This window comes from Eleutherodactylus coqui, chromosome 6 (genome assembly GCF_035609145.1).
Source record: "Eleutherodactylus coqui strain aEleCoq1 chromosome 6, aEleCoq1.hap1, whole genome shotgun sequence".
In the NCBI taxonomy this organism is placed as follows: domain Eukaryota; kingdom Metazoa; phylum Chordata; class Amphibia; order Anura; family Eleutherodactylidae; genus Eleutherodactylus; species Eleutherodactylus coqui.
In genome coordinates, this window is record NC_089842.1 from 210456436 (window position 1) to 210471166 (window position 14731).

The 14731-nt window shown below is 45.2% G+C and overlaps 1 protein-coding gene across 2 annotated transcripts in view; it reads left to right on the forward strand.

Moving 5' to 3' along the window:
- The window catches only part of FUT8 (fucosyltransferase 8), a 158414-nt gene that overhangs the window by 135036 nt on the left and 8647 nt on the right, over positions 1-14731 (forward strand). For both annotated transcript variants that reach the window (XM_066608684.1, XM_066608685.1), the window contains exons 8-9: positions 8764-9010; positions 12049-12225. In XM_066608684.1, the coding sequence (XP_066464781.1) occupies positions 8764-9010; positions 12049-12225 (424 nt within the window). The remainder of the gene's footprint in view (positions 1-8763; positions 9011-12048; positions 12226-14731) is intronic.

Below are 14731 nucleotides of genomic sequence, written 5' to 3' on the forward strand. Positions count from 1 at the left end.
CAACTGCCAGTACTAACGTGGGCTGTGCCATGCACCATCGACAGTACAACAACCAACATCGCTGGAAGACAAAAGCGACCTGGTGAACAATTGTTAACCATAGCAGCCATTTAAACTGGCCGTACATGTTTAGTGACCCGGGTGACAGGTCAACAATCTTTCTGGGGCTCTACTTTCATAGAAAGGTCTTTACTATGAGCGAAAGATCTTTCCTCCAACTTTAGGTCGAAAATTTCAAACACGGCCCACCTCTTTCGGGATGATTAATGTGTGTCATTAGTCAGCCGAAACAATTCTCCATTATTAGATTTCACTCAACAAGAGAGCATTTTAGTTAAAATCGACCATGCACATCTGCCTTAGTTTATTGTGTATGGGGCACCTTAATTCTTGAGGTGTCCGAGAACATCTCCCTGGACCAACCTGGTGTTTTATTATTGTATTTTTCGAGTTCTCCCGCTAATTCGAAAGATGTTGGAGATCGAAAAAATATGGATCCAATGCTGATCCAACCTTTCTTCCATCAATAACCAGACTCCTTCCCTTAAGGCTGTATTCACACTGTCTGAGGCTTTAGTCGGCAGTCTTTGCAGACCCTTCAGGAAGAATACTGTTGTATGTAGGACTAGTCTTCCTGTCAATATGACAGATCCGATGATGGACCCTGAGGGAGTCCGTTATAAGTCAATGGGTATCCATCGCACATCAGAGTATTGAGACTTCTGTCGCGAGTGGAAGCGTGAGCACAGCCTAACCAAGTCTTCCCTGCTGTCTCGACCTACATGTCCTTATCTGTAACGACTGATACTACATGTATGCCACTTCATGACCGTCGTATGCCTTTTAGTTATCCCAGCATTTTATTACCATGAAGGGCTGGTAAAATTGGAAGTGATATAGGTGCATCTATTCAGATTGCAGGGGTTGTCTAATGAAGGCAGCGCCTGTCTGTATATCCTATTAGTGCATATTAGGACCTGCTCATAAGAGGCATAGATTTGATTTTCTGCCTGTCAGAGTCCATAATGTGCCAAGTAAAAGGCGCATTCATCTCCTTCCCTTCGAATGGCATGAAGAAATCTAGTAAGTGTGGGCCATTGCGTGTGCGGTGATCATCACACAGGTTTATACAAAGTTGTGGGTGCAAATACTTATTAGCAGAGATGAGAGGGAAATGAGGCGCAGAAAGAAAAAGCAGAACCCATCTTAAAGTGGGTGGACAGTTTTTAATAAAATCTCCTTGCAGTAGCAAGCAACAAGCAGCTGTCACTTCTGTGCTGGATAACATGTCTTCCGGTGATGCACTGCCTAATACCTCTTATCATACCGCAGCAGTAACCATATCGGGAACGCTAATGGAGCCTTTCAGCGAGCCGGTTACTGTGTGCACCACATTCCTCATGGATGCATCAGATCACAGTCCCCTTCATAGAAACACAAGGTGACTTTCACAATGTATCTTTCAAGGATGAAATTGTCACATGCCAGACACATCATGATGTACAATATAAACTCTGCTGGCTGCGTGTGGAAGCCGAATGATAGAAGCAACCTACACTGAATCGCCACATTACTAGAGACAAGACCCTTTACGATTGGAGCGTCCCTGTATGGAAATTACCTCCATAACCCCGGAGGGCGCATATGATCAAGTGATAAGTTTTCCATGGATCACTTTCAGTATGAATTTACATCAGATGGGCAAATCCAGCAATCATCAGAGCAACTTCCAATGAGACCTGGTCATCGGTGCTAGACTAGCTGGGGTCAAGATTTCATACAGTGCCAACCTTATGAGGTCTTCTTGTACAGTGTTGTGATGGAGGGAAAACATCCAGTAAAAGGGGATCGAATGGACATATACAACTCGTTGATGAAAGGGGTCAGAGGAGGATGTCAAGAATCGCTTTGATGAACTAGCAGAAATACAACGCCAGTGCTCCATCCTTAGAATGGATGGCCTACAAAACCAGACAAGAAGTTCCAATGCCACAGCTGACTAAGAGAAACAATAAGATGAGATGCCAGTGGGCAAAATACCGCAAAAATTGGGTCAGATGGATCCAGATTTGTGTTGCTCCCTACTGATGGGAGGTTAGAATTTGGTGCAAGCAGCATGACCCCCTGCTGTCAGCTATTCAGAGCATGTCAGCACCTGTATCTAATTTGCGGTAAATACAATAAGCTTCCTGTCCACATGGGCCAATATTCCGGAAGAACAATTACAACAATTAGTGGAAGCTATCCCACAATGAACTGCTGTGACTTTAAACGCCAAAGAAGGTCCAACATGCTACTAGATGTGATCTGAAAGTGGCCATTCAATGTATAAGCTCTAAAGCTGTACATGCTTCTATTCAGCCCGGAGCACAAATAAGGCAGCAGGTTGCAGGTCCACTTGTATAGAAGTCATTCCCGCTAATAACGTCTAAGCCTTGTCCTCCAGACTATATAGGAGCATTATGTTCTGGAATTGCTGTTTACTTCACTCTGTCACCAGAATAAAGTCTTTGAGAAGTACCAATCTTCCCATAATCCTCAGCCGCTGCACCTTTCATTCGTCATTAAGAACAAAGCATACAGGCCGGTACTAATGGAACATGTGCCGCCGCCTTCACACCATGTAGACGGGAGATGAAGAATTCCTTACTTGCTTCAAGTAGATGATCTTGTGGTGCGCCTGTGATCTTACATCAGGATGTCTGAGAGCTCTCATCATGCCGTCTGCCTTGTGATGTGACTGCGCTTATTATTGATGCCTTACTGGTACCTGGACGTTGCTAGATCTTATATTCTAGTTTACCAGCAGTAAACATGTGGATGTTCCTGTACGCAGCTTATAGGGGTCGCCTGGTTTGGCTTGCTTAACTATAAGCTTAGCACATGGAGGGTCCCCTTTGCTGAAGACCCTTTTTCTTCTTCTGCTGTGCCTGGAAATTAATTTCTTCTGCAGCACGGTAAATCAGTTCTAGCTGACAAGGGTGGGGAACCCTCCGCTTTTTTAAGCAGGAGCAATTCCATTGTAGAATAGGGGTCGGGAAATCATATACCCTGCCATTACTCTGCGAACCTAGCAGCAAGCTGCAGAACAGCATGTGTCTATGTCTGGCCTCATCCTTGTCATATTTATATATACTCGTGTGTGTGTGTGTGTGTGTGTGTGTGTGTGTGTGTGTGTGTGTATGTATATGTTATATATACACACACACACATGAGACTCACATTGATTGCTGGAATGAAACAAGCGCTGTCACTGCTCATTAGCTGAGAATGGGTTCATAGACTCTTTTTAAAGGGATTGTCGAGTTAGAAAGTCAGATGACCGAATCCTGCCAATCAGCGGCCTTCGTCCCACAAAGCCAGGAGTCCTGAACAGATTGGCAGGTCACCTGACTTCCACTGTCAACAGAGACCAGAGGACAGGTAAATACTGCTTAATGCTAGTGTGTGTTTTGGATTCCACCTTGAAGCCTTATCCACAATCCTCTCAGTCTTCCATACTAGATACTAGTGCAGCACTTGATGGCAAAATGTGTCAGAAACGTTGAAAACATTAGAAAACTTTTATAAGCATTGGACACTTCACCCTCTATCTATAAAGTCCCTCTGCTGAATTTCTCTACACAATTACAATTGCAAGGCCCAGAGACAATTTACTATAGAACTATCTGAAGATCATTAGTACTGGACACTGCATGGCGAGTCCTGAAACAGACATCCATACAGCGGCCGTAATTACTGGGGGAGTCGGGGTAATGGGAGGGGGCATCCTGTGTAACACTATGGAAGCACTCATGTGTAGGCGCTCTGAAGGTCAGCCTGTAAGCCAGGCTATTGTGTAAAGCAGGTCTGTAGTAGCTAGGAATGTGACGAACTCTGTATAATATTTTAGGAATGGCGGAGGCTCCTATATATTGTGGGTCAGCAGTGGCTGGAGGTGGGTGCCAGTCTTGTACCCAGCAGTGCATCTTCAGGCATGTGGCAGCAAGGCAATACTCATAACACCAACTTATCTGCTGTAGTCCTAGAGGCCATGGACAGTATGGAGACCCTTCTGTGAGCAACCATTTCTGTGTGGGGTCTCCCCTTGAGGATCAGCCATCACTATAATAAAATAGGGGATCATATTTTCCCTTGTGTAAAAAGTTTTCTCAGGACCTAAAAAGTAAAATTTGCCTTATGCGTACTTACCTCTGCTGTTAGTATACAATCCTATATGGTGGTGGGTCCTCCCATGGCTGCAGCAACGGTGGTGGCTATGAAAGATACAGCATCACACTGAAATCTAAATAGTGGCAGGGAACCACGTAGAATGGTGGGAAAACTGTAACATATAAAGGTTGGAATTTATGTTTGTAAGTCCTTTGTCACCACGGTAGTTACTAGCGGCAGACACCCTGATCACAGGGCTCAGTCACTTACTGGTTTGTGGAAGTATTCATAAGATTACTGCTTATTAGCTGCAGCATTAGCGAATACTGGTATCTTCTATATACATTAGCTGATGATTCTCCATTGATCCTCCGCTGATTGACAGCTTTATCATTATGCACAGCATAGGGAGAAAGAGGTCAATCAGTGGGGAAATCAAAGCTTGTATCTGCTATGTAAATGAGTGAAATAATTATTCCCTTTAAGGTTACCCTCTTTTACCAAGAGGCCTACTACAACTTTAGCTGGTCTTTACCGCCCCAGGGATCCATGCATGAGCAGGGACATATTTCTGGTACAGCTTGCTGGGCGGGTCATGCCAACTGTTCAGGACCTGAACATGCAGCTGTGCAGAAGGGCTTTCCTACATGAAGGTGCTCACGGAGCTCTGGATTGGCAGGTACCAGGCAAGTACAACTTTTAAGAGTCTTTTAAACCAAAAATGGCATTCTCAACATTTTTCCACAGAGTGACTTGAAATAATATGACTTGTTAAATAAATCTCTATATAACAAATAGGAAGATGTATAAATAAACATGTGACCTTAAATGGCAACATTTGCCCATTCTTTCTGGCATAAAACGCTGGAAACTAATAGAAGCTTTCTGAAATTTGAGACCTACCTTCCATATAGGGGTTCCGTCCTGAATCCCTTTTTTTGGATTTGGGATGAAAACCAGGATGGAACCCATGGATGGGAACTCCCTGTTCTCCTGTTTCTGCAGCTTTTGCCGCTTTCTATTTGCCCGCTGTTCTATTTCATTATTACAGTCACCCTGGGCAGGAATCGCCAGGGAGAACAATTAGTGGAAGGGAAACAAATCAAAAAGGAGATTTCCCTAACGTTTAGCATGGGCCTGAAGAATGATGTGATGTGTTCCCCCTTATATGCTCTATGTGGGTATTAATATACAGTATTACTCTTGTAAAGAGGTAATACAGTCACATTCATGGCCAGGAGCAAGTCTTGGGGTGAATGCCCACGGACGCATTTGCATCGCGTTTCCTGCGTCGGAAATCCGCAGTGGCAAGGTTCTATTGTAGCCAATAGCTTTCTGCCTGCCAACGCACACGCGGATTGTATTGCCGCATGTTCTATTTTACCGTGGATTCCCCGCGGGAGGGCTCCATTGATATCAATGGAAGCGAAACCACGGAAAAACGCGCTCACTCACTGGCACTGTTTTGTTTTAACTCCCGGTACTCCCGCGGCATAAATTCGCAAGCGTTTTCCAAATCACTTGTGGGCATGAGCCCTTACTAGCATGACATGACTACTATGTCCATTGTGGCCAAAGCCTAATTCTGATAGATTTCAGCTCGATGGCATTTCTAGTGTTGGACAAGCGATTGCTATGGGGCTTCTGGTAGGAGGGGGCCCAGTGCTAAACCACATTCCTAACATAGTATGTAAGGCCAAAAAAAGACACATGTCCATCCAATTCAATCTATTATTTCCCCAATGTTGATCAAGAGAAAGGCAAAAGGCTCCAATGAGGTAGAAGCAAATGTTCCTCATTTAAGGGGAAAAAATTCCTAATCTGGGAATAATTCACAGACCCTTCTGAAGTTATAATAACATGTAATATTGTCGCTCAAGAAAGGCGTCCAGGCCCTCTTGTACCCCATTAGTGAGTTCGCCATCACCACGTCCTCAGGCAGACAGTTCCATAGTCTCACTGCTCTTACAGTAAAGAACCCCCTTCTATGTCGGTGTAGAAACCTTCCTTCCTCTAGACGTAGAGGGCGCCCCCTTGTCAGAGCCCTGAGTATAAATAGATGATGGGAGAGATCTCTGTCTTGTCCCTTGATATATTTATCCATAGTTATTAGGTCGCCCCTCAGCCGTCTTTTTTTCTAAACTAAATAACCCCAATTTTGATAACCTCTCTGGGTATTGTAGTCCGCCCAATCCAAGTATTACTTTAGTTGCCTGCCTTTGTACCTGCTCAAGCTCTGATACATCCTTCTTGATCATAAGTGCCCAAAACTGTCCACAATATTCCATGTGTGGTCTGACCGGTGACTTGTAAAGGGGAAGAACCATGTTCTCATCATGCGCCCCTAGACCTCTTCTGATGCACCCCATGATCCTACTTGCCTTGGCAGCAGCTGCCTCCCACTGGTTGCCCCCAGTCCTTTTCCATGTCAGTGTCACCCAGTGGTTTCCTATTTAGTGTGTAATGGTGACATGTATTTCCTCTGCCCATGTGCAGAACTGTACATTTATCAGTGTTAAATCTCATTTGCCACTTTTCTGCCCCCAACTTTTATCTAGATCCATTTTCAAGCATATGCAGATCGGTATCTACCCACATTCTGTCCTCTCTTGTGTTAATTACTAGACATAGTTTTGCATCATCTGCAAATAATGCTAATTTCCTGCTTGCTGTGACACCGACATGTTGCTGACACCGACTATCTGCAGCTGACATTGGCAGGTTCAATGCGTGTACATTTAGGGGCCGTTGTACATTTAGGGGCCATTGCACATTTAGGGGCTGTTCACATCGCCGTCAGAGGTTCTGTTTGAAACCTTCATAGCTGAATTCCATTAAAATACCTGATGGAAACTGTATGGACCCCATTGTTTGGTTCCATCATGAGACGGATCCATTCAGCCAGTGGGTGCCATTACCCTGAGGCCATAATGAACAGGAGAACAGAACCCCTTAGCAGAGATGTGAGGGAGCCCTTCTACACCTTCCACTGAGTTCTATTCTGATTGTACAAATCCATATGCTATTACATCCCCCTAGTGGCGGTTGTGTGTAGTCAGAACTATAGAGTTTATTAGAAACTGAGCTCCCCTAATCTTAAAGTGTGGAAATGCCCATGTAGAGTGAAAACGGGTTGGTAGGCGGTGGGTAAATTTTGCATACAAGCTGTGAGAAGAGGTGAGAACCAAAATGATGGCCATTTTGAATGCCGCCATCTTTGATTGAACTCTAGTTCTTCCAAAAAATCAATGGTGCGCTTCATTTTAACATAACTTATTCGTTCTCATGTTAACATAGTGATTTTCTTCATCACAGGCAATGTCGATGATGGAGTTTTCGTAACCAGAATGTGCTGAGATCGTCCTTAGGTCAGGTGAACACATGTCATCGCAGCAGATTTCAACCAACGTCATTGAACCCGACCTAAGAGCCCGAACGTAGCAGTCGTCGTCTGTCTCAGGGATGTGGTGTTAGCCGTCAGTTCATATAGCAAATTGTATATGCATAGATGGCATCCCTACAAATTGTAGATGCCATAACGCCCGAAGGAGGGCGATCCCAACAGTTTTTGGTGGTTCTGTTGCCGATTTAACCAAAATCTGAATTGGTTTCTTGTCATTTGGAAAGAAGTTTGGAAACTGCAGTATTGGAAATGGGAGGTCTGGCTGCATGGCGTTCTGCTTGAGATTCACATTGCCTGCAATGAAGAAAAATCACTGTTAACATGAGAACGAATAAAGTAATGTAAAATGAAGCGCACCATTGAGTACCTTCAGCTGGAAATTGTGGCACTCGATGTAAAGTAACAGGTTGTGTGCTTTTGTATGTTCCGTGTGGTAATATGGGGGGCTTACTGATATCTAAGATGTCATTACAATTATATACAAGTCTTCTCCATGAACTGTTGACATTGAATGGTGCTGAGCCGCAATACCAGACCCTGCCCATGGACAAAAGTGGCGCTGTTCTTGGGCGAAAAAAAAGTGGTCCTTTTTTGTTTGATTTCGTAGAGCCCAGTAGATCAGGCTAGGGTTGACGACAGCATATAGTGTACAGGTAACATCATACCCTTGTATTATCCTGAGGCAATGCAGTCATTATTATGCATGAGGCAACCTAAAATACGCGGAGTCTAAAATAACCATGTGGCTCTTAGACTTAGTATCATAGCAATCGCGCTGCTCCGGATAACAAAGTCATGTTATTTTTACTGAATACTGAACACTATAACACAAAACCCAAAAATAATGGTAGAATTTCTGAACAGTTTTGCCATCTGCCCCCTCCAAAAATGTAATAAATGTTTTACAACACATTATATGTACCCCAGAGTGCAGCCATTGAAATGTGTAACTCAGCCCAAAATAAGCAGGCTCTTGTATGGCTGTGTCAACCAGTTATGGCTCTTGTACTGCAACAATGAAAATGGCCTGGTCCTGACGGCACAAAATAGGCTGCCATCAAGGGGTTAAAATTATCGCAGAAAAGCGCTGCTTCATGCTGTATGTTTACCATGAAAACAATACCCAGTGCTGCTGAGCGGGTTATGGACACCTTGATAGTTTCTTAACGCCTTTCTGTACCATTTACTTGCATGTTTTCTTACCGCAGGTGAAGCGAATGACAAAGATGTTCAAGTTGTGGAATTGCCAATCGTCGACAGCCTTCACCCGAGACCACCTTACCTGCCACTTGGAGTGCCTGAGGATCTTGCAGACCGCCTAATACGTTTACATGGGGATCCGGCTGTTTGGTGGGTCTCCCAATTCGTCAAGTATTTGATCAGGCCGCAACCTTGGTTGGAAAAGGAAATCGAGGAAGCCACTAAAAAACTAGGTTTTAAGCATCCGGTAATTGGGTAAGTAAGCTGTCATTGGGATTGAACGTCATGCACCATGGTTACTGTGATGGTAGGAAAAACAAATTTTTTATACAAGGAAGTAAATGTATGAAAGTACGTATAATGCAGTTATACTTAGACGTATGACAAGTGGGAAAATAGAATATCCAGGGAAGTTCATCTTTGTTAACCACCTCCTGGCCCATACACAAGTTTCCTGAATTTAGAGGGTCCAGAAGAAAAACTACAGACTGTACGGTAATGACGGGCCCGAGGGACGTACTGCAGACTGTACTGTAACGACGGACGCGAGGGACGTACTGCAGACTGTACAGTAGTGACGGGCCCGAGGGACGTACTGCAGACTGTACGGTAGTGACGGGCGTGAGGGACGTACTGCAGACTGTACGGTAACGACGGGCCCGAGGGACGTACTGCAGACTGTACTGTAACGACGGGCGCGAAGGACGTACTGCAGACTGTACAGTAACGACGGGCGCGAGGGAGGTACTGCAGACTGTACGGTAACGACGGGCGCGAAGACGTACTGCAGACTGTACGGTAGCGACGAGCCCGCGGGACGTACTGCAGACTGTACGGTAGCGACGAGCCCGCGGGACGTACTGCAGACTGTACGGTAGCGACGAGCCCGAGGGACGTACTGCAGACTGTACGGTAGCGACGAGCCCGAGGGACGTACTGCAGACTGTACGGTAGCGACGAGCCCGAGGGACGTACTGCAGACTGTACGGTAACGACGAGCTCGAGGGACGTACTGCAGACTGTACGGTAACGACGAGCCCGAGGGACGTACTGCAGACTGTACGGTAACGACGAGCCCGAGGGACGTACTGCAGACTGTACGGTAACGACGGGCCCGAGGGACGTACTGCAGACTGTACGGTAACGACGGGCCCGAGGGACGTACTGCAGACTGTACGGTAACGACGGGCCCGAGGGACGTACTGCAGACTGTACGGTAACGACGGGCCCGAGGGACGTACTGCAGACTGTACGGTAACGACGGGCCCGAGGGACGTACTGCAGACTGTACGGTAACGACGGGCCCGAGGGACGTACTGCAGACTGTACGGTAACGACGCGCGGGGGTGGGGGGCGTAGGAGGGGGGGGGGGTTAGAGACACGTACGGTGGCAACGCGCGCGGGGGGGGGAGACACGTACGGTGACGACGGGCGAGGGGGACGTACGGAGACGACGGGCGAGGGGGACGTACTGCAGACTGTATGCAACACAAACCAACTCAAAGTTGATAAGCTAAAATTGAGAGGCATTGAGAAACTCTACAAACCCTTTTCCCGAGAGCAGCGGGCACCTTGGGAGGCTCTTCTGTAGTGACCACTGATTAGTTAGTGTTACCTGTAATACTTATGTCACCTTGTGTTAAAGAGCTTTTCTATTGAACAATTATTCAACAAATCAGTGGATTATTCGAATTTGAAGGCTAATCATTCAGTGTAAACACAGCCAATGATTGACGATAATTCATCCGCTTATCATTCATTCCCTTTAAGCATGACCATCATGGTTGGCTCGTTCGCTAATCGTTCGGTTTAACCTGCGCTCGTTCAGTCGTCCTCAATCACAGTACAGACTGAACTATCCTGGAAAAAAAGGAATGATTGATCATTGTGTTTAAGCGGACGGCAGTGAACCAGCAGACGGTCATTGTTTGCTTGTTCGGGCGATCATTTATCGCTACGTGTAAAAGTACGCTAACTCGTAGTTCTGGCTTTCAGATTTAGATGTCCTGCATTACGGATTGTCCTCATTGGAGTTCTCATATCAAACGGTGATCTGAGCCCCGGAGATATGACCTGTGTTCTGTAAGCATCCATGTGGTTAGCACATTGTTCTAACTCCAAGGGAACTCCTATGTTAACATTGGAAATGACTCTTAACAATGTAAGCCTAAAGTATTTGAAAATGCCACGAAAAATGCTTTTTTCTCAAGGAAGAGGTGTATATAAATTTCCAGATTAAGCAGATATGATTGCTTGTACAGGCGTTCAGACATTGAAGGTGCCACCATGAAAACCTTACAAATTAGGCGTTAGAACACTGCGGAATTGAGCCAACAATATATTGTCATTTAGGTGAAGAGATGCATGTGTTACAGAAACCTGACCCGTTATAAAGCTCCCCTTAAAGTCACCCTCTGTTCCTGGAGGAACAAAGATGGCCGAACCGCTTCCCTGTTGCACACTGAGCACTAGTATGCATCAGTAGTCTAAGACACTACATGCTAATGTGAGGGGCCAATGCTGCCCACCTGGTCAATAAAAGTAGATGTATACTGCCTTTGACTAATGATGCATGCTAGTGCACAATGGGCATCAGGTAGTCAAAATGCTGGTGTGGCCATCTTTGTTTCTGGAAGCTATATCCTTAAAGAGGAGCTGTCATGTCCTTATGTCAGTTGAGGCTGTGCTGACTCTATTTTTTGTTTATACCCTTACACATTTACTTTTATGGGCTCTTCTCAGATCAGACTCAATGCTGTGAATGTGTCAAGTGGGCCGTCCCCACTGCTTAAAGTGACCCTCCAGGCCTGGACAATCACAAATGGCTGCATCCGCTTCTCTTACTACGTGCTGCACTCTGTGTATTGATATAGATCATTGGTCTATGACCCTACACCTTCTTCGAGTAACCTGTGCTGCCCATGTGGGCAGTACCGGCCAATGAAAGCTGGTGTAGTGTCTTAGGCTACCGATGCATACTGATACACAGTGTGCATCAGGTTGCCATCTTTGTTTGTCCAGAACTGGAGGATCACTCTAATGTCAATGCATGACATCAGACTTGATTGACAGTGAGTGGTTAGGACCGCCCAATTGACACATTCACAAGGACAAGAAATGGATCTAAGAAGATGCAATACAAGGAGCTGGTTGGAGACCACAGGGCTGCGGCTATAAAGCTATGCAGACGACCCCGCTGACATGAGGACGATACATATATTGCAGTACATCGTTTATCATGTGCAGAACGAGCCGTTCTTCCCCCTAGATGATATTCTTCCTTTGTTCTTTAGAGTCCATGTTAGAAGGACAGATAAAGTAGGGACGGAGGCGGCTTTCCACCCCATTGAAGAATACATGGTGCATGTTGAAGAACACTTTCAGCTCCTCGCCCGCAGAATTCAGATCGACAAGAAACGTGTTTACTTAGCAACAGATGATCCGGGTTTACTGCAAGAGGCGAAGTCCAAGTAAGGATTATACGTGCTTTAACTACCAATTACTGTGCATGCTTGAGCGCTCTGCATCTACGTTACAGTATACCTGCCTCCGGCACGGCTGGGTGACAGTATGGCTGCTTTCACAGTTCTTGGATGTCGTTGACAGGAGGGAGCCGCTAGGTCCAGCTATGGCGTGCCCACTCAATGGGAAAGTATAGTGGAATGCTGCTCTTTTCACACCCTGCTAATGACTTTTGTTGAACGTACATGCCAGTGAAAACTCCTGACTTATATGTTCAAAGGGACATTTGCATCTCATGCTTTTTAATGGTATTTTTACAGAATATGCCATAAAAAAAGTTTGACAGGTGAGGATCTGAGAAATGAGACCTATGCTGAGGATAGGTCATCAATAGTATTTTGCCTGGAAACCCCCTTTAATTTAATCAGTAATCAAGCCTTGCAGCAAGTGTTCAATTTACTTGGCGCACCGCCATAAGAGAAACTCAGCATGACACCGTTTTCATTAGGGCAACCCTCCGGTTCTGGAAAAACAAAGATGGCCGCACCACTTCTTTAGCTGCCTAATGCATATTGTGCATTAGTATGCATGGTGGTCTAAGACACGACATGCTGCACTGAATGGCCAATGCTCTCCGTGTGGGCTGCACCAGTCAGAGCAGCATGTAGTGTCATCGACTACCATGCATGCTAATACACAGTGTCCATCAGGTAGTCAGAGAAGCGGGGCGGCCATCTTTGTCCAGGATCGGAGAGTCGCTTATAATCAATGCATGTAAAGCACACACAAGCCAGGTCCTCCGGAGAAAGAACCGTTCTCTGCAACATTTTAAAGGTGCTTTTATGTCACCTCCCCCCCCCAGCCTCCTGTAGAAACCCTTTTTTTACTTCGATGGTCAATTTGGTGAAACACAAAGTTATACCCCACATTTTAATGATTTTAGGAGACCTTCTACTGACCCTTCTGTTAGTTACAGCTCCACAGTCTTTAGCCAGGGTCATTTTTCTCCGGTAGACATTTCTTAATTATCAGGCTGGATATGCAGAATCCTTTATCAGTGATGCATAGACAATGGCTTTCAGCAAAGTCACATTATCAAGGAAAGGGGCCGATCAGAAAACCAAGGAAGTGTTAAATCTGTAATGTTACAAATCAAGTTCTAGTTGAAGTGCTTAACGCAAGTGACTGAAAATCCTCTCCTAACGGTGCAAGTAGCAGTGTGATGAAGATTGCCGGCGCTCTCATGAATGATGTGCGGGGGGCCCGGACTGCCGGAGAGATGTTCCAGTCCACAAGTGGCTTCAGATATATTACAGCATAATTATTATGAAATTGCTTCATCTTTTATGACCAACTCGAACTCTCCTATTCATTGGAAGAAAATGATACGTTAAATGTAAATGGATTGTACATGAAAGAGCTCGGCGTAAAATGCCTCATCCTGACATAGAAATTAGGATCATTGTTCCGTTATTAATTCTACAAATTTTATTCGGCATTTTTAATTATCCATTTACCATACCCCGTTATACCGTGAGTGAAACATCACTTATTAGAGAGCTAGGCACCAGGAAAGCAGGACAAACACACAGAGGGATAAAGGGCGGCGCGCCATCAGGCAATAAAGTAATTATTACACGCGTTAAAACCACAAAATCTAACCAAATAGAAATAAAGTGCATTCATGTCAACGCAGCCATGGGTAGGATAGGGTAGCTATAAAGAAGACTAGGGGAATTAAACAAGGTTTTGGATCCAAAAATGAGGACGAAAATCAAAAAGGCAGACCTCTGGGGTGTCGGAGTCAACACCTAATCAAATGTTCTCCATGCTCAGGTGTTGTAGTACACATAGTACACCTTTCACATGGCTATGGAGATGGATGTGCGCCATAGTGGAATATGCTGCTTGGCACACACAAGGAGTATGGGTCTAACTATAAGTTTTCGAATGCCACCTCTCCAAAGTGGCCGTAAGAGACTTTTCTGCAAATACCTAGGAAAAATATAGGCGACAGTATGATATTTCATGGGATGTTGGTCCTGCAAGTATAAAACAGTTTCAGGCACCCATTATAACACCTACATAAGTTGGTAAGTCCCGCAAGTATAACTAAGGTCCATACAGCTATCAGAATAATTCTGAAAGATATTAGTCCCGTAAATCTCGGCAAGGATCATGCTGCGGAGGAGATGCCAATTCCATAAGATGTAAGGCCCATTAAGAGCAGAGCTGTTAATTTCATAAGACTTTGGTCCCTATAAGAGATGTTAGTTCCATAGGGTGTTGGTCCTAAGAAGACCGGATATACACTATCCTACCAAAAGTAATCGGACACTGGAGCAAGAATCACAAGAAGCAGTTCCATATATTACTACTTAGTGGGGCTGCTTTGGCCCTAGTGACCTTTTAGAGGGGGGTGTTGTGTATGACCCTGCACCAGGAGGGACCACATTTGGATTTGTGGAAGACTAGGACTTCTCTAATATCCATTTTCTTTGGTTTCTGGTGCAG